The 23,294-nt window shown below is 41.3% G+C and overlaps 1 protein-coding gene across 6 annotated transcripts in view; it reads left to right on the top strand.

The window, feature by feature from the left end:
* Window positions 1-23,294, top strand: part of ENOX2 (ecto-NOX disulfide-thiol exchanger 2) — a 285,625-nt gene that overhangs the window by 177,033 nt on the left and 85,298 nt on the right. The window contains exon 2 of one of the 6 annotated variants that reach the window (XM_055268208.2): window positions 19,256-19,344. The exons of the other annotated variants lie outside the window; for them this stretch is intronic. Within the exon in view, the coding sequence (XP_055124183.1) occupies window positions 19,296-19,344 (49 nt within the window). The 5' untranslated portion in view covers window positions 19,256-19,295. The remainder of the gene's footprint in view (window positions 1-19,255; window positions 19,345-23,294) is intronic. 6 annotated transcript variants of the gene reach the window in all.

Here is a 23,294-nt window from a genome sequence, read left to right as displayed (position 1 = left end):
AACAACTACAAAGAATATAGGACTAACAAATATAAGGAGCAGCCCCTACACCTAGAGCTGAACTAGGGCACCCAGGAGAGAAACTTTTCCCCAGGGCTGAGATCCATATCTTGCAGGAAAAGGGCACAGTCATGTCTCATTAAATAGCAGAGAAATTGCTGTGGTACTACATCAGCAGAACTTGCTGGAATTCTGCCCTGTGGAACTTCTGGGAAATCCACCCTCTATAGTGTCAGGGAAAGCTGGTCACAGAGAGGTATCTCACAATAGGCACTCCACCACGAAACATCCTGAGGGAGGGGGACTGGGAAAAGCTGCTTGGCACTGCTGATTATACTACCAGAGCTGCATGCTTGAAAAATTGCACATGCTGCAGGAACCTGGTGCTTGGGTAGCTGTGTGTGCTGTGGGAACTGGGCCCTGGGGAAGCTGAGAGCCTGAACTACAGGAGCCTGCCAAGTGAGCACACCTAGCACACCAGCACACAGGACCCATAAAGAAAAGCCCCTTCCTCCTGAAATGTCTCCCTAACGCCCTCTACTGACAAAGCTTAACATTGTGCCAGCTGGCAAAGGAAAAATATATAAAGGGCCCAGAACCATTTTCACAGAGCAGGCAACAAGGGTGAATTTGGAGCTAAGAGGTAATAGATTGATAACTAGCACACCTACATAGCTCAGGTAATAGTCCTCAGGTAATAGTAACTCTCTAATAGTGTTATTGCCTAGCCCTAGCTTGTATTCTGAGTGATCTCTCTTCCTCTTATAATTTGGAGATGAGGGGATAGAAATCAGTTGCTTCTTGTCTCATTATCTTTTATCACCTCAAACTACATCCTGTTCAACACCAGCCCCAAGAGAAAACAGAAGATGTGATTCCAGCTCAACTCTGCAACCTTCCTGCTCTGACTACGAACCCTAAGTTACCTTCAACTCTTTGTCCTCCATCTACCTTCACTGTACCATTTGAGATGGGGACAAACATTTGAAGACTGTCTAAAATATGTCAGATTGCAGGAGAGGTCACAGAGTTCTGTGGTTAAGAGCATGGGCTTTGGGGTCAGGCTTGGATTAGAATTCTCACTCTACCACTTACTGCCTGTATGATCTTGCACAAGTTGCTTAATCACGTTGAACCTTCATCTCTTCAACTGTAATTGGAGATAATCACACCCACAACTCAAGAATGGTATGAGGATTTGGCATTAGTAATATACCAAACACAAAGCCTGATACCTAGGGCCAAAAGAAAGAAATCTGACTTCAAACCTTGACCCCATCTTTTACTATTTCTGAAGCCTCTGAGCAAGTTACTTAAACTTCTGTGGCTCGGTTTGCTCCCCCCAAAAATAAGAATATTAGTAATACCTGTCTCATAATGTTGTTGTGAGGATTAAATGCATAGTGCTTATTTTAGTAGTTAACACAGAGGAGGTGTTCAAAAAGTGGAAGCTATATAAAGAGGTATGCCCATTAGGCATTGTGCTATATACTTTATATCTGTTCATTTACTTACTGTCTTATTCCTGTTGTCTTCCCTTCACCCAGCCTCACCTCCCTACTCCAGTGCTTCTGCCTACAAAAGGAATACAAGCAATATTTTTGACCATCTGACTGCCTGCTGCTCCAGTGAGCAAACCTAGACCACGAGCCAGGCCCTCTTGAGACAGAGTCAGAGAGCTTAGTTACTCATTCTCGCTTATGACAAAAGATCTCTATCCCTTGGAAGATAACTAATTTCCTTAGTAGTTACACAATTGCTTCTTTGAAGTTGGTCACATACCAAAGGGAGAAAGCCAACTCATAGACCTCTAAATCATCGTAAAATCGAACTCTCATTCTACTTCCAGTCATTAGCAAGAGACCGGGAGGCAAAGGGAAGTGAGACTAAATCTTGTTGAAAAGAGCATATTTTTCTAATGTCAGCACGATATGCCCCTGGCAGAGTGCAGGCCAAGTAACACATCCGAATTCCTCCTTTATCGGAAAAACTTCAGGTACTTCACAAGCAGCCATTTGTACTCGTATATATATTTGGCTCATCTATTGCATAAGTGAAATCCCCAGGTAAGACATCTTAACCTTTGTATTTGAAATTGATGCAACTTAGCAGGAGGCAGCAGTATGCGTGAAAATTGAAGAAGCCTGTAACTGTCTGGTCAGTCTCTTCCACTGGGCATGCATATCAGGGCAATACTGTGTATCCCCAGCCATTACTTTCACTGTGGATTCCATTGTCATCAATCCTACCCATGGAGCCTCTGCTTTACAAGGAAATCTCATAAGGGAAAGGGCTTTGCTTTGTTGGAGAGCTCTTTATATTGCAGTTGAAGAGAGGTAAAGGAGTTGTTCCTGGGATGTTTCCTTGGAACTCGCAAATAAAGACTTGTGGTGGGTTCTGCCTCTGAGCTACTATGTAGCATGCCATCTGAAACTGTTTGTTCATGTGTATTCCAACTCTTTTGTTTGTCTAGCTTCCAACCTGAGAGATATTCCAGACAGTAAGGTATATACGATGTTCCTGATCTTTTCTTTTAAACATATATTTGTGTGAATTCCTACTTTGTCAAATGATGTTATGACTAAGCAAGAATCTAGGATTCGACTTCCCAGCACTAGGGTATGATGAACACTTCACGCTCAATGTTGTTGCTTAGACAACATTGAGACATCTAGACAGAAATTATTATTCCAGTTCACCCCTTTACCCAGCCTATGCCTAAGGAGCTTTGCAACTGGCATCTACTCACAATAAGCTACTGTTGCTGTAGCCATCACCTCTAGAGATGCAGGAATTACTCACCTTGGCAGTTTCCCATATGTCCTATCCAGCTTCCTGAGAAATTTCACTAGTATTCCTGCAAACTAAACTTAACACTAGATGGCAAAGACAGCCTTACCTGAACCAAGGTCTTGGAACTCAATCAGTCTCCCAGCAGATAAGCATTTGCTATTCATTGTAACACAGCCCCATTGAATAGACATGTGCATGTGTGGAAAGAGAACAAGATAACTACATGCAGCCCAGGCATGTTGAGGTGGGGTAGGTCTGTCACCCAGGGACCTGGATATGGGACTAGAATAAAAAATGGTTGTTAAAGGGCACAAAAACATGGCACTTTTATTTCTGTTGCTTCTAATGGTTTGAAGGGAGAGCTCCATGTTATCCTGCCTCTGCCATTTTACAAAATTTTTTGCTTTCTTCACTCAAGCAGAAGACAGCAAGGAGAGCTGCTCATTCTACTTCTCAGCTATCCATGCTTGACTCAATTATTGCAAGGACTGGAAAAGCAATAGATAGTGGGACCTGTTTTTAGGCTCAAAAATGACTGGGAAGCAATTCTAAATAATAGTTTCTTTAAAGAAAAAAACATGTTTAACAGATTAAAAAGTGATTAGAAGTTCATATCCCTGGGAAGACAGAATAAGGGGAGTATGTTAATATTTCTATAGGAAAGGTTTTTGCATTTGGGTTAATATAAGAGATAACTTGGATCACAAAGATTTCCTTGAACCCTGAGGCAGATTTTTTAAGGAGACTGCAGCTCTGGGTAGGAGGATCTGCTTAGTTTTGCTGCCCATTCCAGTGAAAAGTAGGTTTCTTCAGGCTGATAGTCAGCCAATATGCACTGGACAGTCATACCAGTTTAAAGATACTGAAAAACTTCTGTACCAGTTGGTAAATAAGCACTGCCAGGAGCCCCCTAAGTGATCACCTGTCACCCAGGCCACCCTGATCCCTCTAGTATCACCTAGACTTCCCCACAGTCTAGTAGTAATGGATTGATCCCTGGCTAAGACATCTTAACCCAGGTAACACATCTTAACCTTTGTGTTTGAAACTGATGCAACTTAGCAGGAGGCAGAAGTAGGCATGAAAATGGAGAAGACTGTAACTGTCTAGTCAGTCTCTTCCAATAGCTTGGAGGCAGAACCCACCACAAGTCTTTATTTGCAAGTTCCAAGGAAATACCCCAGAAACAACTCCTTTACCTCTCTTCAACTGCAATATAAAGAGCTCTCTAACAAAGCAAAGTCCTTTCCCTTGTGAGATTTCCTTGCAAAGCAGAGACTCCATGGGTAGGATTGATGCCTGTGGAATCCACAGTGAAAATAGTGGCTGGAGATTCACAGCATTGCTCTGACATACATGCCCAGCATGGCACAGCAAGAGGGTCTCCCAGGCCCTGCTCCAGTGCTAAGGTTTTGCATACAGTTCTGTTTGGTTGCCTATGCCATGCTGGTGTTTGAATATTTTGAACATCATTCCTGATTCCCCGATATTATCTCTATGACTTGAGGCCATTTTTGTAGGCAGAATCAACCAGCTCACCAGAGGACCCCTAGAAGATTTTATTGCTCTCATATAGGCTAAGTTCAATTGGCAAAAGAAAAAAATTAGTATGGAAGACATTAGCAAGATTAACTTGAGGACAATTTTTATAAAAGTTAAGGAAAGCCTTTCCACTTTAAAAAATACCAACAAATAGTGTGAACTGCAATTATTGTCAGGTGTTACAATACTGTCAGCAGATTGAAGAAGACAAAAACTGATAGAGTTATGCTGGCTATTTGTACATTCACTATGCCATATCCTGTGGGGGGACGGGTAATTTGACAGTATATTAGGCCCCATCCCTGCCATCAAAGTTTTTATTGATACGTCTCAGCAGGGAAAATAGCAAGGGTGCCCAGTTAGCTATTAATACAAGGTAAAATGCTAATAGGCATTTAGAGAATCACATTAGTGCTACGTATCTCTTAGAGAGGTACAGAGTCAGAATACTTTCTATGGTACAAGAGAACCCCCGGAGTGGAAAATGTTCAGTTCCTGGGAAACAAAATGGGGAGGGGTCCCTTAGACAAAACCAGATTATCCTTGTGATGTTAAATTAGTACTGATTCTGCAATGGAGAGTAATATTTAATGCTACAAACCCTGACTATTAAAGAAAAACGTACTGAAATCAGAATGATGCAGAACAGACCATTGCTGGATTCCTTCTGCTCCTATGATGGAAATAAATTGGATAATTTCGATTCCTTTATCATCCTGTATGAATTATATTTCCTAATAGAATGCAAATATCATTGGTAAAGAAAGAAAAGCAGAGATGAATCATTATAATGAATGTTCAAATAAAGAGCATCAGATTCAGAAATCTACATTACTATATCGCCTAAATAAAACCAACCAGGATTTCCCACTGCAAACAGTCTTAGGCTTTTGTGTATAACATGCTTTTTAAAGTGCAGTGACTGGAACACTGATTCCCCCTGGGTAGTGCTGTAGTTGGTAGTACTTCCAGAGGCTTTCTGGAAACCCAACAAAGTTCTTCTGTTGAGGTTCTCTTAGCCACTTCGAGTAAAATGCATCCCTCCTGATTCATTGGTATCCATTAGCTTTCTTTGTTTCTGAATAACAATGTCCTGCCCCAGACTTCCTACCACCAGCTGGAATGGGAAGGGTAATGCAGCAGGATGGCATGTCTTGTACCATACCCAACCCACTCACCCTCCATCCTCACCTTGGGATCTCTGGCACTTGCCAAGTGACCTCCCTGTATGGGAAGCTCATAGGGATTGAAGTTGCACCTGTGGGTGTAGGGACGGGTCTCTCTAGTTGTCAGACAGCAGATTCAGCTTACTCTTTTGCCTCATTCACTGAATCAGTTCTCATTGAGTACCTATTACATACCAAGTGTAGCCCGTTATCTTTATTCCTGGAAGTCTATCGGCCTTTCCTTTCCCCACGTGGTTTGGCCAGTTCACTGGTAATTCCAGATATGCATCAACCTCAATTCTCTCCTCTGATGAGCTTAGGTGGAATTTAATAATCCCTGCTAAATTGTCTTGCGACTCTGTCATATGAATAAAGGCTATGGACTCTAGGTTAGACTGTAAGCATCAAATTAATTTTACTGCAAAGGTCAGGCTGCTCTCCTGGCGTTCTGTTGTGCTTGAAGGTTAGTAACTACATGCTTAACCAAAACCTTCCTTTCTGATCTGTATTCAAGACAGATTTCAAGATACAGCCAGATTGAAAACCAGATATTTAGAGATAAAAGGTTGCATACTCTGACCTCCAGGAAATAGCAAGCAGCTGCAGACATTCCATGTGTATATACATCACCATTTCTAGGAGATGATGGGCATTAAGCTTAGCACCTCTTGCTCCCAAAGCAAATGTCTGCTCATCTTTTCTACCAAGCTGCTCATGTCAGAATAAAGAAATATTTCTTCCCAAATGACTTCTAAGCTTGCTTCTCTGAGAAATGCTGCCCCTGGGGAAGCAAGGCCTATCACCGAAGTTTGGCTGAAAAAAGACATATTCATATTCAGATAATGGCAGACACCTCCATCCTGGTTCCCTTTAACCTTCATCTGTCTTCCTAATTTACCACAGGCTCTCTCGTTCCAGCTCACCCCCTTTGACCAACCCTGTTGTAAGTTTATGCGCTCCTGATGTATGTGTCTGATATACTTATCAGTTCAAGTTCTACAAGTAACAGGCATGTAATAATGTGCCATTTATACTCCTGGAAAAATCCAAAGATGGACTCTTACACTATAAAGTAGCATCTAGGCTATTTTTAGGGTTAAAATTCCTTGAATCTATAGGGGCTGGGGTCACAAACAGACTTCTTATAGCATGATAGTTCCTTTAGGCATAATTGTTGTCTTTTTCAAATGTCCAAAAAAGAGATAGCAATTGCCAGTTTTCTGTTCCAGAGAATAGTTCCTATAGAAAGAAATGCAACCAGCTTGCAATTCTAAATTTTATTATTCACAATGAGAAATTACAAGTACATCACCAGAAGCTCTGTAGGCTGTTGCTCATTACAAAGATCAGTTTCACCTGTGACAGTAACAGTGCTGCCCCACTGTGTCTAGGACAGTGTGTGTGTGCAGTTGTAGAGTTCTCTAAAGCCATCCACACCCTCTGCCCGAGTCTCCTATAGCCAGTAGTGTTTGCAAGACAAGGCAAAGTGAGGTCTGTAACCTGTGGCTGTGGAGCAGAGGAGAATGGGAAGTGAAGTTGTCTCAAGAAGGCATCATCTGGGACACTGTGAACCCTAGCAAAGATGCTAAAATGATCCGAAATGCTTTTTGAAGGAAAGTTCAAGCCCTCCCTGCAGATATGCTATGAGTGGAATAACACTCCATCTGGACAGGCACACAAGTCAAATGCCTTAATTTCTGAAACGGAATGACAGCTCGGCCACTTTGTATGTCTTAATAGCTAAAATATGTGACTCGCTCTCTTCAGCCCACAACACAGATTATCTGCCTTCTGTGTGCTCACTAGAGCACTCAATCTTAAATCAGTTGCCCTCTAGTTCTTAGATGTATAGAGGGACATGCCAACCAGGAGTACTTGCCTGAGAAGCACTGTACCCAGGGAAGCAGGCCCTGTCTGTGGAGTTTGGCTCAAAAATGACACGATCATATTCAGATAATGGCAGACACCTCCATCCTGGCTCCCTTTAATGACATCTGTCCTTCTGATTTACCTCAGTTTCCTCCTGTTCATCTCCCTTGGCCACCCCTGTTGTGAGTGCATTTACTGCTGATGGAAATGTCTAATATGTTTGGCAGTGTAAGTCCTACTGGTAACATTCATGAGGGAATGTGCCAACATCCCATCTTTTCCTCTAACCAGTACGCCAAACCAGACTTGTCACTCTATACTTGGGACTTCTGTAGAGGCTTGTTTGGTCTTTATTTTGTGTGTGAATTTGTCTACACCCAACCCCAAGTAGAGGCTAAGCTCTCTGAGGAAAGAGCTTCAGTCTTCTCAGAGTCCTCTGCTTCTCCTGTGTCCCTCTCAGCCATTAACGAATAGCACAACAGGGGCTCAGTCAGTACCTGTTAGTTCATTTGTAACTAGAAAATATTACCCCCGGTGGATTATACTGGTTTCTAAACTGAGATGTACTTTTTTTTTCTTCTCAGAAGTAAGCTTTTACTCTAAGCTTGTATTGGACTCTGCCAGAAGTAAACATGTCTTCTGTGGGTCTGTGCTGCAAGCTGCAATCAGATTTTCTAAATGCAGTGGCTTAAGGATTATATGCTTTTCACTACAGCCAAGAGGGTGAGTAAAAACCCTGACCCATTGCATTCCATAGGTGCTGCCATCATGGAAAGAGCAGGCTGAAGGCCTTTGCTTCCTTACCTTAGCTCCCTTTATAACCCAAATTCTTTGATGGGCCTGGAGGGCTGCCTCTGCTGATTTTCACTTAACCTCTCCATGCCTCCCTGTTTTCCCCAGAAAAGCCCATCAATATCGACCTGCTTTCCAGGGATGTTTGAGGATGTAATACTGATAAGAAAACACTCTCTATGAGAGAATATTGGTGACAGTTGTTTTGTAGCCACAAAGGGAGAGGGCACTTGGCAATAATTGGGGGCCATGTTTAGCCACCCAGCCACCCATTATCGTTAGTACTCAGATCGATTCTAATGCATCATAATAATGCAGCTTTTAATCCACATGTAGAGGGGTAATTTATTGTCAGGTGGTCATTGTTAGTAATAACAAGCTGTTTGAACATATTCAGAACATAGTTGTACACATCTCTTTTGTTTCTCTTCCTTCCTTGGTTTGCAAGTCTAATTTTTACCCTTTTGCCTATCCTATTTTCTCCTTTTACACTGCATATTATAGTATTGTTTTTATTCTTTTTAAAGATAGAAGCTTAGTATCCCCATGTGCAGCTAGAACACAGGACCCTAATTTGGAAAAGGAGTTTAAGTTGCCAAGTCCAATTTGAGAATGGTCGTGGATTTTATCACTCAGCTTTATTAATGGACCTCATTCCCGTTGTATTGCGTTTCGTTCCCTAACGCATTTGTATAAAAGCTCTTGCCTCTTCCATTAACCCCTTTGGCTGGTGTTAACTCATTCCCAGGCATGTGTTGCCATAGCTGCAGCCACCCCTCAGCTGGAGCCCCCATGCTAGCCCCTTCAGAGGCCACGTGGGGCTTGCCTGCTTGTTCCAGGCGTCAGCTGTTAGGCGGAGGGCAAGAGCCTTACAACCTGAAAGGTCAAACAGCCTTTCCTATGTGTTTAAGCCCTGTCTGGTTTTTTGTTTTTTGTTTTTTTTTTTTTTCTTAGCAGCAGATGGGCATGTGGCTGTCCAGCCTCAAGCTGAGAAACGTGTGGGAATATTACCAGCATTCTTCCTCCCACACCCTCTCCTGGGCACCTAAGCAGGTAGCCTAACTCTATATTCAAAAAGATGATCAATATTTCCCCTCTGTTGTTTGAATCTCTTCCTTCAACACCTGAGGCAGCTGTGGGGAATTGTGCACAACTTGCGTCTGTTCACCGAAATAATTGCCAGCAGCTTTATGGAGCGTCTCTTGTGTGTGTTTTTGCGCATTTACAGATTTGATTATATCTTTTGCAGAATGGAAACGTGGCTTTCCACTGCTTACTCTCATTCTCATAGATCTTCAAGGAGAGACCCTTTAAAAAACAGAATGGAAATGACATGCAAATGGTTATGTTAATAGCACACAGGCAAAAGTCAGGACCTTCAGAAGGTTCCTCAGGCGCAAACTGATCAGATGATGAGCACATCTTGCATACATTTCGATTTGAGTTACCAACCTGCACTGTCCTATGAGAAATGATTAGGAACAGAAAATGTTACATGCCTATAATGTGTGACTACTTTCTGCCCTGAGCTCCAGCACTGACATAGACCAGAGCAAACACAACTCCCTCACACGCAGATTGGGCAGGTACAGTGGGATTTGAGGAAGATGTTTGAAGTCGGGGGATGGCGGAGGGGGGGAAGCTTCCACATGGACCAGTAATAAAGCATCGGAAAAGAAGTTTTAATTTTATCTGTGATATGCTGGCTTTACCAGGCAGCTGGCAAGGATAAATCTGTGGATTAGCTCCAAACCTAGAAAATTCATAACCATTTAGTTGTTTACCTTGACTTTAATAGAACTGATGTCATCAACAGCAGCAGAACAGCAACATCGTTTACTCACCTTTATATAGTATTTTATAGCTTTCAAAATACTTTTCCAATTAATATCCCTTGTTTATCTCATCAACCCTGTAAGATCAGTATTACTGTTTTCTACATTTTTGTGATGAAGGAACCCAGGCCCAGAAATATTAAGTGACTCGCCTAAGTTACACAGCCCGCAAATAGCATGATCTTCTGGCTCCAGACCCCTGAGGTACCCATGCTAGGCAATACTCACAGCTCCGTCACCCTGCTTTGTAGCCTGCTGCCACCTCCATATTCCCTAATCACCTCTGAACTTCTGGGTAAACGAATTAGGGCCCATGCAGGGATTCATTTAAAGAACAAAAGGAAAGTCGCCATGTTACAAAATAATTACTGCCTTTACATATGGATTCACTGCTAACTGATATCTTTGGCACTCATGTTTGTTCCTAGATCATTAACTACTCCTCTAGCTGGGTGGAGGAGGGGTGGTGAGAGAGACACAGAAAGGAAGGTAGATAGAGAAAGAGAGAGAGAAGGAGGAAGAGAGGGAGGGGAGGGAGAGGGAAACAGGGTGGGACAGGAGTATGAAAGAAAACAGCACAGAAAGCTCTTGGCAACTAAAGAATCCTTTAGAAATTAAGATAAAACATTTTTGAAGAGACAGTATCAACATATGTAGTAGAATTATAAAGATAATCAAGGAAGTTTTAACACAAAATTCAAAACGGTTGTTATCTTTCAGGGGAGATGGAAGCGATTAGGGAGGGATACATGGTGGACTTTAAAGATAACAGTGATATTCTTTTTCTTAAACTGCATGTTGGGCATACAAATTTCATTGCATTGTTGTTTATACTTTACACTTGTATCTTATAAATTTTCCTGTGTACCTACTCAATATGTAATTTTAAAAATTAGAAAAAGACACTGTGAGTCAGTGGAAAAAAAATAGGATTTGATATACAGAAATTAGCTTTACATTTTCAAGGAAGATAGCCACTCTTGAAAACTAGGTGCACTTTGGTAGAAACCTTAGCCAGTTGGCTCTGACAGTGTCTCCCAGTGACATATGAGTTAGTTTCTCAAGAAGTGGTGATTTGCAAGGAGGGCATGCTTTCCCAGTATTTTCCTGGGGTCTTTGAGTATTTGAGCTGCCTTGCCCATCACCTCACCTCCTTTCTGACAGTGAACTTCTAGCTGCTTTAACAGATAAGAACAGTGGCATGGTCATTTGGGAATTTGAAGTTAAGTGCTTGAACTGTAACCATGGATTTATGGGCTGTTATCCAAAGACTTATTATCTTTATGGCTTTCCTTGGTGTTGGACCTGACAGAGAATGCAATGAACTGGTGGGCTTGTGTACTTATTTTTTATCACCCGTTGGTTTCTCACTGGCCAATCTAGTCACACTGTAAGCACAGGCTGTCAGGAATTGCAGCTTTTCTTCCATGTGGAAATAAGTGGATAAGCAAATACTCCCAGCCTGATTTTCTTTCCAATTCATTATTTACAGGGAATTCACCCTTTGTAATCATTTTCAAATCAAATTTGCTCTGCCAATCCCTGTAAGGTTTACTCTGGAGATCATCACTAGCCTAGACGCCTTTTATTTTTTAACAGCTTATGTCTCCTCCATGTTAATGCCAATAAACACACACACACACACACCACACAGATAGATTAAAGGTGATGTCACTAGTGGCCTGGAGATTCACTCAGGAAGAAAATTTAAGTCACAGCAGAAATGGATAAAAGAAAGTTAATAACTCACATGTGTTTGCTATTTGGACTACTGTTGCTGTATTAAAATATTCAGAAGAGCTATTGAATTAAACGTGGCAAAATACATCATATACAGGATAGATTTCAGGAAAGGCACTATTATTAATACTGTCCCAGAATCACAAACTGCCAACCAAATTTACTTGCATATGTATTGTTCCCAGAGTATGCTGATACAGCGGGTGTCCTGTGCCCAGCTGTCATGGAGGTCACAGCCGTGGCCATAATCTGCCTTTGTCTTGTTAAAAAGCTGTCTGTGAAGAGCAGGTTCTTCTCCCGCCTACCCCCTTGCTTTCCAATCTTGTCATGGATAATTGAGCTACAACACTAAGTAATTCTGGCTTTCCTCCACCACAGATGGGGGGATCAGGAGAGAGAGCACAGATACAAATGTCATCCATGGTTTTAGAGGAAAAAAGCAAATAGGTTTTGGCAGCAGGTCTGATAGGTTGGGGGTATATACAGTGGAGGAGGGTAACACTGGAACATCTTTTTAGGATTTTATTAGCAGTAGCACTTTTAGAAAATGCATCAATCAGATGAGAAGAATACAAATTAAACCCACTGTTTTTTTTCTGGCAGTGTTCTTGGTAAAGAACTTGTTAAAGATAAACCATCTTGTCCTTTTTTTGTTGTAAATACATTCTCTCCTATTAGGTTGGTGCAAAAGTAATTGCCATTTTTGCCATGACTTTTAATCGCAAAACTGTAATTACTTTTGCACCAATCTAATATTATTAATGGCTGGTTCCTGTACTGGTATTTTCATGTTCTTTTCACCTGAAGAAATTGTAACACTCTCCTCTTTCCTTACTCCCAGTGGCCCCTGTTTTCCATAAGATATCAGAGGTAATGCCCACCATTGTTAGTATATTGATAATGATTACTAGTATTCTACAAGCATTTACTAAGTTAGGCACCACAATAGATCTGTTTTGTATATTTTCTCCTTTAATCTTCACTATAACCCTATAAGATGGGTACTATTATTATCCCATTTCTCAGATGTAGAAAATGAAGCACAGAGACATGAAATCACTTGCCTAGCATCACACAGGTAATAAATGGTGGGCCAGGACTAGAACTCAGATCTAATCCAAAGATTATGATCTTAACCACTGTTATAACCCTATTTTTTTTCTCTTCGTTCAGCATCGTTCAGCATTAAGGCTTGAGAATTTATCATGCCTGGTCTAGCCAAATGCATGCTAGTGGTTGATGGGAATGTGTTGTGGTTTTCAAAAAAAAAAAACCAATCAGTCATTTTGAAACATGAAGGGTAGTGAAGATAATGTGAAGGTATGTATAATAAAGTTTATTGTCTTTTGATTATTTGTCAAATTGGAGTGGAGTTTGAAAACTCCAGTTTGGCTGCTTTGCAGAGGTAAAGAAGCACGAAAGGGGCCAGAGCTGCTGGCCCAAGGCAGAGCCATTAGTCACTGCCTCATGCGGCTGTATGTGTATATATAGCATTGCCCTTAATATCTGAGGATGGCCCTGCTGAGGCAGCTAGTACTTCAGCCAAAGGTCCCATTATCAGCAGGATTTACCACCTGACTTATTTATAGTCATCATGGCCAGGGTCTCACCCCCTACCCCCACCAACTTAGACCATGGCCATGTAGTTAATGACTTACACAGCAAGTCAACAATATAGCCCAACACCCATCCTCTCAGAGTCAACCTACTGGGAATACAAAATGACTCCAGTTGTTCCACATTCTACTTTTAGGAGAGAGAAGTGATAAGAAAATTGATATGGAAAATATTCTCCACTCACTCCCATTTCCCCAAACAAGAACTACTTGCATTCTAGGTTTTAGACTTAGTACAAACACAGTCTTATTCTGTACCTTTTAAGATATTTGCAGTACCATGATAATTGGCTTAGTTTTCAAAACTCAGTTTAAAGTCACTACCTCCAGCTTCACATCACTTTCTCAGTGCTCTCCTCCCTCCTCCACCACCTCCTCTCCTTAGCGCCATCCTAGCAGGGGAACTGTCTCCCCCTTCTTCATGTCTCTGTTTAGCCATTTTCAAACTATACAGTAGTCTTTGTTTTCATATCTGCCACGCTCACTAGTCTGTGAGCCCCTCAAAGGACAGGAAAACATGTAGTTTTCACCTGGGTACCATCACATAGTATATGGCTTTCACAAGTTTGTTAAATTAATATTCAAAATGTATCTCATAGTCTTGCAATAACTTCACTCAAAGATTCAGGTACAACTAGCACATATTGCTTACCTATGTTGTTTTCACCACAACCCTGTGAAAGGGTGGCATCATTCTTATTTATAGATAAGAAAACTGAAGCTCTGTGTTTCCCAAATTTGTAGTCGGTGTAAGAGTTACCTAGGGTGCTTGTTCAATAGGCAGAGTCCCCAATGCCACCCAGGTGAAAACTTTAGCAGTGAATCCTGGAAATTGGCCTATTTAGCAAGCACCCAAGGTGATTCTGATGCACATGGTTGGAACTTACTTTGACAAACACAGGTGTAAGTGATTGCTACATAGTGAGTAAACGGTAGGGCCAGAGTTCAAACTAGCCTTCCAAACTCCAGATCTTGTTCATGCTATATTTATCCTTGTCATACTCTATTTTCTATGGCAAGGAAGTGGACTGAAACACATTGGAAAGATTTTCAGCAACAAGGACTACAGCAAAACAGCTTGTGGATTAGCCCCAGGACTGGTGTGGGGTTTTCTTTCCTCCAAGAGATCTTGCCAGACTTCCAGGAGCATAGTAGCAGTGTTGCCAAGTCACCTTTTACTCAACTTACCTTGGGAAAGCACAAACCACAGAGCTTTGGGAACTTAACAAAGTTTATGCTTCTATTTTTTTCTTTCTCCACCCCCTCCCCCACCAGCAGCCATGCCATTAACTTAAAGAGCGTGCTCAGTACCTGAAATGCAGTTAGTTGATTAGTTTAAATATTAAGATTTCTAGTTGAAAACCAGTAACTACAACATTTGGGGTCCTGACAGTAATATTTATGTGTTTGTTTCAAAACCAGGAAAAGAATTATATGACTTAACAGGCAATTAGTGCAGATATTAAAGGAGCTGAGATAGGTAGCATTTTTTTTTGAGGCCCACCTGTGCTTTTTGGTGTTCTTTACCTAAATATTAGATAAGAAAATATGGAATAAATGTGATGATGTAATACTAGATTAGAGGACCATAGTCAGCCATTCACTCTAGACCAAGGTGACATTAGTTCACAGGTATCTGAGAAGTCCATGAAGCCAGAGGGTTGGCAATTACAGACTGTAGTCCAGAAAAGCCCCAAAAGAGCCTCTCAAGGGGAGTCAGCCACTGCTTTTAGTAGCTGAGGAAGCCCTCTAAGGTTCCCACAGTGGAGCCTGATGGTATTCCAGAACCCTGGGTCCAACCAGAACCCCTGGGTCCAACTTAACCTATTCTCCTGACTCAATTTGCCTAATAACCTTGAACTGAAAAGTACTATCCCTGAGATTCTTCAGCCCATGCCAGCCCACCCTGAAATTACAAAAGAAGCCCTTGGCGGCAGCTCAAAGATCCCCCACAGGGCATCTGAATGATTTCTTCCTTGCCAGAAAAAGGGAAGGGAAAGATAAAGGAAGTAGGATTAAAGTCATGATCAGGTACTTGCTCTGTGTCAGATATTGGGCTCAGCATTCTTAGTGATGGTATATAGCTCAGTGGTTAAACGTGTTGTCTCTGGAGCCATACTTCCTGAATTTGAATTCCAATTCCAACATTAACTGTATCTGTGGCCTTGAGCAACTTGTTAACTTCTTTGTGTTTCATGTTCCTTGTCTATAAAATGGGTATAATGATAAATATCACTTGTCTCATAGAGTTTTTGTAAGGATTATATTGTATAATACTGTTAGTGGTGGAAGTATCCGAGTTCCCTGTGGCAAATCCATACAGGTCTGCAGCAACCTCAGTTCTTGCCTCCTCAGAAGAAAGAATTCGACTGAGGGGCATAAGGCAGAAGAAGAGACCAAGGCAAGTTTTAGTAGTAGTGAAAGTTTATTAAAAAGCTTTAGAGCAGGAATGAAAAGAGGGTAAAGTGTACTTGGAAGAGGGCTAAGTGGATATCTTGGAGGTCAAGTGCCCTGTTTGACTTTGGACCTAGGGTTTTATATGTTGGCATACTTCCAGCATCTTGCATCCCATTTCCCTTTATTCTTCCCTTAGGGTAAGCTGCCTGCATGTGCAGGGGCCTGCTAGCACTTGGGAGGTGAGCATGCTCAGTGTGTTTACTAGAGTTGTACACGTGCTCATCTGAAGTGTTCTTCCCTGTTCCAGTGGAATGCCCCTGGAAGGTCATATATCAGTTCAACTGTGCCATTTTGTCTCTTAATGTGCATGCCTGAGCTAACTCGCCCAATACGAGAGATCTTATTGGGATGCTGCCAATCACCAGTTTCAGGTGTTTTTATTTATTGGGAAACGACTTTTCCCTGGCGCTGGCTATGATCAATTATTATTTTAGAGAGTCAGTGTGACAACTACCTGATAGTCACCTGACATTCCTGGTGGGGCTGGGGGAGCCCTCTCCTGCCTCACTCATGCCTGGCTAGCTATCTACTGTAATAATGCATGCAAAGCTTTAAAACAATGTTTAGCACATAATAAGCATTTAACCAATATTAGGAATCAACATCATTATCATTATCTTTTATATGAAAGATAGGTATCATTATCCCCAGCTACAAGTGAATAAACAGGTTGAAAAGTTTGTGGAACTTGCCTAAAGTCACTCAGCTAGCCAGGAGTACAGCCAAGGTTGGATTTTAGATCTATCTGGCTCCAAGTCCTGTATTCCTTCTACTATACCTTGTTGCCTTCATAAATGTAGGGTATGTGCTATGACTTCCTTGGAGAGGCACATACCAAATTCTGTGGCCTTCTTCTTCCTCACTGTACCACGCCCTCACCCCACCCTCACTACAGTTGCCATCTGGAGGGCTGGCCTGGCTCCGTGACTTTAAGTTGATCTAACTTGAATATTGAACATCTTGATAACTGCTCCAATACAGAGGTGGCTATCTTCAGGACCCTCTAGCTTATAGACTAAAACAATAAATCTTCCAGGATGAGGTTTAGTTTGTGAAAGCACCCTCTACGCTGAGATTCTCATCTGTATACCTTGAGGATCAAGCTACTCTCTTCCAACTCCCACCCTGCCACACTCACAACTCATGTGAAAATGACTACCTACTATATATATAGGCCAGCATAAAGACCCTTTCCTTGCCTCCCTTTGCCTTCCCTTCCCTTATCTCCCTTTCCTTTCTCAAGGAAGAGAATGTATGACATCTTGATTCCCTTGAGTGACTCTTTGATCCATCCTGCTTGTCTAATAGCATCATCTCTCTCAAGCCATCTGGGAGCCTTCTATTACAAAAGCCTACAAAAGCCCCTGTCAGTTCTCTCACCTGCATCACTGTGATGCAAGCTGTGGCATCACTTGAAGTCTGCAATAGGAGGGACTGTGGCCTGTGCCTCAGGCTTCAATGCATTGTTCACAAACAATGATAGATTGTTAATTTTCAAGGAATATGAAGAGAGATTCAAAATAACACCTGCACTGCCACAATATATTGCTTCATAAGCAATAAATACCACGCAAAAGATAAAGCCTTGAGCCCCAGGCTTAATGCAGACCCCAAATGTAATTTGTTCTACTGTTTCCTTTCCCTTAGACAGAGAACAGAAAACACAATGTTATTCCTTGGTAGGACACCCAACCCTGCCCCTGTGTCATCTTTTCACAACAAATACTTCTCGAATGCCTGCTGTATGCGAGGTCTTATGTGACATGCCAGAAATGAAGTTTTCTTCCACGTTTTGTGCAAGCATTTGCTAAACTTCCTTTCTCTTTCCTTTGTCATGGTGTGCCTACTGCTATTTCCAGGACTATTCTCAAACAGTAACCCGTCAGCATTCCATGGTACCTGGACTTCCCACAACAAGGATCATTTCTTTGATGCGAAGCTTAGAAGTAACCGTGCTGAAAGCGTTAATAGATTCTTGAGATGGGGTCAGGGAGGAGGGTTTGATCAGATTAGTCTTAGTTGCACAATAGCATAAGAGAGTAGGGTAGGGCATAAACTACAGAAGTTGGAGTTGCCTATACATGTGATAGATGGGAAAGCATTGTGGAAGAAACCAGGGGTATAAGGCGTTCTCCAGTAAGAACACACAAAAATTGTTACAGTAGAGCAGGATTTCTCAACCTCAGCACTATTGACATTTTAGGCCAGATAATTGCTTCTTGTAGGGGGATGTCCCGTACGTTATAGGATGTTTAGCGGAACCCCTGGCCTCTACTAGATGTCAGTAGCAACTACCTGCTGCCAGGTATGACAATCAAAAATGTCTCCAGATATTGCCAAATGTCCCCTGTGGGGCAAACTTGGCACTGCAATAGAGGACATTGAGAGCACCCATCTGTATAATGATGAGCTCTAGAGCCCTCAGCTCAAATATTCTATAACTTGATGAACCCCCTAGTTTAGTAGGGCATAGTGGTCAAGAGCATGAATTGTGAAGCCAGACTGCCTGGGTTTGAATCTCGGCTCTACTGCAAGCTAGCTATATAACTATGGATAGCTTGCTTAACTTCTCTGTTCCTGTTACCTCATCAGTAAAATGGGGATAATGAAAGGACCTACTTCATAGGATTTTTGTGAGTTTTAAATTAATATATATAAAGTGCCTAGAACAGTGTGAGGTGCATAGTAAGCATTATATAACTGTTAACTCTTATTAGTCTTATTATAATTGCTATCTTTAAAACTATTAAGAAAACCAAATACTGTATGTTCTCACTCATAAGTGGGAGTTGAACAATGAGAACACATGGACACAGGGAGGGGAACATCACACACCGGGGCCTGTCAGGGGGTGGGGGGCTAGGAGAGGGATAGCATTAGAAGAAATACCTAATGTAGATGATGGCTTGATGGGTGCAGCAAACTACCATGGCACGTGTATACCTATGTAACAAACCTGCACATTCGCACATGTATCCCAGAACTTAAAGTATTAAAAAAAACTATTATTCATCATTTTTCTGAGTCCTAGTATATTCTGGAGGCCTGATGTCCCATGTCCCACCCACCTTTAGACCACTGTCTGTTTCTTTTTCTTTTTTCTTTTTCTTTTCTTTCTTTTTTTTTTTTGTTTTTTTTGAGACAGAGTCTCACTGTGTCGCCCAGGCTGGAATGTAGTGGTGTGATCTCGGTTCACTGCAACTTCCATCTCCTGGGTTCAGGTGATTCTCGTGCCTCAGCCCCCTAAGTAGCTGGGAGTACAGGCATACACCACCACGCCCAGCTAATTTTTATATTTTTAGTAGACATTGGGTTTTACCATGTTGACCCGGCTGGTCTTGAACTCCTGACCTCAAATGATCCACCCACCTCCGCCTCCCAAAGTGCTGGGATTTACAGGCATGAGCTACCACGCCAAGCTGAGACTACTATCTTCTTTCTGCAGAAATGACGACAGAGCTAAGTTCACAGTTCAGGACCACACAATGCAAAGAGATTTTAGATGGCTGTGGGTCTATGAAATAGGCTATGCAGGTAAGCCCCACTTTGTACAGTTGCTGAGTTCTTGTAGAGTTCTTTTATTTAAAAACACACTTATTGGCACCTACTTTGAGCTAGTCACAGTGAAGGATACAGAAGTAAATGAGGTTTGTGTCCCCTGGCCTCAAGGAATTAACAAATATGGCTGCTACGTGGACTTTCATTTTAGTAAATTTAATTACCTTAAATTCTCTGAGAAATTTTAGTTCCTTCTCATAAGTGAAGAATTTCTCAGTGATGCTGTCTTCCCATCCCCAGATTTATCTTCCTTGAAGTTTGTATGTCTGTAATTGGGAATTTTTTGTATTATCAGCATGTAAGGGTTATAATACTTCAAATTGTCACCATTTTATCTTCCTTTCTTTTTCCATTTAAAATTTTTGTTTAACACTCAGCCCTCAAAAGAAACCCTCCAAAAGAGGTTTTATCTTAATACAATAATAGAGTAGTATCCTGTTCTGAATAGCCTGACACCTGCTTCTGGAAAGAATATCTGTGGAGGACTCTTTTGTATACTCATATATTTCCTCATGTATTTGTTTAAAATAGCTTGTTGAACATCTTTTCTATGTCAGACACTGTGTCTAGGCAATAGGAATAACAAGGAGGAATAAGCGATTTCTGGGGAGAGACAGACATGGAAAAAGATCAGAAAAATATAATGTAGTAAGAGCTATGATAGCAATGTCTTCAATGAGCTAGGAGAACACAGAATAAATGTACTCTTTGGAAGAGAGTTTAGTGTGATGAGTTGCATTGTGAGCATTGGCATCAGAGCTGACTGGGCTTATATTCTTGCTCTACCACTTACTAGCTGTGTGATGTTGAGCTGATTACTTAAACTCTCTGTGCCTCAGTTTCATTATTCATACAATGTATTCTAGTAATTCATGTGTATGCTTGGTTCTCTCAGTAGACTTTGAGCCCCTCAAGGGCTGGGACCACTTCCTCATCGTTTGCCATAACTATTACCGTGTTATTATGGCCATTTATTGAGTGCTCAATATGAGCCAGAAAACATGCTAAATTCTTTACCCACGTTATCTAATCTTCAACAAACCTATAAGGTAGATGTTTTCATTTTCCTAATTTAATAGCCTGCCATTTTTTCATCAAACCCAGTTATTTGCTCATAACACTTATTACAGTGCATAATTATTTGTATTTTAATATCTGTCTATTGCCTTAGAGTATAAGTTCTACAAGAGCAAGGATGAGGTCTCTTTGACTCACCCTAATATCCTCAACATCTGCAATACTGCCTGACACATAGATAATGTTCAGGGAATGTATGGTAAATATGAAAGGAAGACTGGAAGGCAGGCAGGCAAGAAGAGAAGAAAGAAAGTGAATGAGCACATTACAGTTGCTAAGTAGTAGAGTTAGACTCTAGTCCAGAGCCATCTGACTCCCAGACCAATGCTCTTGATGATTAGACAGGATTGCTTCCTGTGGTTAACAGGCTTTCAATAGACGTTTGTTGACAAAACTGTCTCCTCAACTTTGCATAATAATGTGTAACAAAATTACAGTAAGCATAAAAACCAGTGGATATACACTCGGACAAAAGAAAGAGAATTGTAGGAGAGTAAATCATCAGAGAAGGAGAGTTTTTGTCTTAATGAAAGAATATAGTTGAAGAGATGGCACCAACATACTGTTGTCCTTGTTTCAGAGGAAATTGTGTGTGTGTCTCTGTGTGTGTGTGTGCGTGTGTGTGTGTGTGTAGTCTTCAAAATCAAATAACTTTGACAGTGATTGACAAGTTAATCGGTGATGCATCAACAATACAAAAATAAACAGATGGCAGAGATTTGATAGTTATAAAATGATACCAAGTTCAAGTAGATGATCACTTCCAAATCTTGTATTCTTTTGGTGCTAATGGAGCTTATTCCAAAGTGTCATATCTTCAACCAAATTGCCTAGAAGGCACTTACTCACAGCCAGTCTACAATCTCTGACCTCTTGAGAACTTGTCACACAGCAGAATAGGAGAACCAGCATGGCAAGACATGTTCTTCAGACTTGGGGTAGGTATTTTAAAGACCACTTGACAACCAGTAGCAGTCGCCTTCTGAATATTCTTGGCTGCTGCCAGTGATTGTAGGATTCAGGGGAAAATTACTAGATGTCCATTTCTAGTCTAGAAAGTGGATCAGGCCAGAACTTAACTTTTCCACCATTAAGTGATAATTCTAAACAGATACTTAGCACAACATGTTTTGTTACCTTGGACCTTGAATCCAGATTACTGCCAGAGGTGATCATCTGGGATTTTCCTTTGAAAGCAAAATTTTGCAAGCTTTTATGTATGATTATGCCGATATGGGAAAAAGATCATAGCTAATGAGATCAAACTGAGTTATTAGTTGGGCATATATCCCTGGTTGTAACTAAGCAAATTTCTACAAGTATTCAGCTGTCCTAGAGAAAGAATTGGCTTAGCAATAATGCCATCTCTTTAAGACAATTTGTCATTCTGAAAAGGTATACAAGTAATCAATGAGTGTCATTGTATAGACTGCTTATTGTGCCCAAAATCAATGTAAATTAATTTTCTTTATTAATTTAAATATTTCTTGAATACCTATTTTATACTAGACACTAAACTAAGAAATAAGGAAAGAAAATGCCTCAAACCCAGTACCTGACCTAAAAGAGGCATGCAGGCCAGCAGAAGGGAGACATGTACACAATAACAATAATCCAAGGCAGTCAGTGGTAAATGCATGGTGCTTCTTGCTTCTTGGAATGCTCTTTTTACCCCAATCTTCCATTCACCACCTGGAAGAAAATCCTATCCCTCCTTAAAGACTTCCTTCAAATGATTCTTTCCCAATGAAGGCTTCCGTGGCATTCCTCCTCCACCCCACAACCAGAAACACATATACCCAAACCCATTGCAGCAGCTTTAATTACTCCTCTGTGTTCCCAGAGCACTCCACTCATGGTTTAATTATAGTACTTATTATAATAATTTATATTGGATTGTTTATATGTCTGTCCCTCTCACTATATTTTGAATTCTTCCAGAGCAGTAAATGAGTTTTGTTCATCACTGTGTTTGTAGTTACTAGCAAAACAGCATGGCATATAGTAAGACTCATAAAAGTTTAGTTTGCAGGGAATGAGTGAGAGAATGAGCAAACATGTGAAAATCAAATTCTAGATAAAATGTTATGAGAACACATCAGAAGAAGTAATTAATTCCAATGAGGTGGTTTTGTTATAGGACTTTTTCCTTAGTTCAGCTAAGAACCAGGTTCTTGTCACATGGCCATGAGAGATTAGGCTTGCAGACACTTTGAAGGGTGAGAAAAAATGGAATGTATTGGGGAAAAAGGGGTAAAAAAGGGAAACAGGGACCCTCTGCAAGGCCAGAGTCCTGCTGGTGTGCTTCCCGCCTCATAGATTGAATCCCAGGTTCCACCCAGGAAGAGGAGGGGCCAGGCTCCTTCCCACTGCAAACACATGAACTTCCAAGGCTCCACCCCAGGGTGCAGGTCAGTGGGAGGCTCTGCCAGGGAGCCCTTCCCACCTGGCCATTTCAGTTTCATAAACAAGGTAGCATTTGAGGTGACCCTTCAAAACTGAGTGGGATTTTGACAGGTGAAGATGGGTGTTAGAGGAGGGAAGGGAGATAAGAAGGACATTTAAAGCAAAACTTTCTAAGAATTGAATTTTGTCAAAGGCCTTTTCTGCATCTATTGAGATAATCATGTGGTTTTTGTCTTTGGTTCTGTTTATATGCTGGATTACATTTATTGATTTGCGTATGTTGAACCAGCCTTGCATCCCAGGGATGAAGCCCACTTGATCATGGTGGATAAGCTTTTTGATGTGCTGCTGGATTCGGTTTGCCAGTATTTTATTGAGGATTTTTGCATCAATGTTCATCAAGGATATTGGTCTGAAATTCTCTTTTTTGGTTATGTCTCTGC

Source organism: Symphalangus syndactylus, chromosome X (genome assembly GCF_028878055.3).
Source record: "Symphalangus syndactylus isolate Jambi chromosome X, NHGRI_mSymSyn1-v2.1_pri, whole genome shotgun sequence".
Taxonomy (NCBI): Eukaryota; Metazoa; Chordata; class Mammalia; order Primates; family Hylobatidae; genus Symphalangus; species Symphalangus syndactylus.
This window is presented reverse-complemented; position numbering and strand designations above follow the sequence as displayed.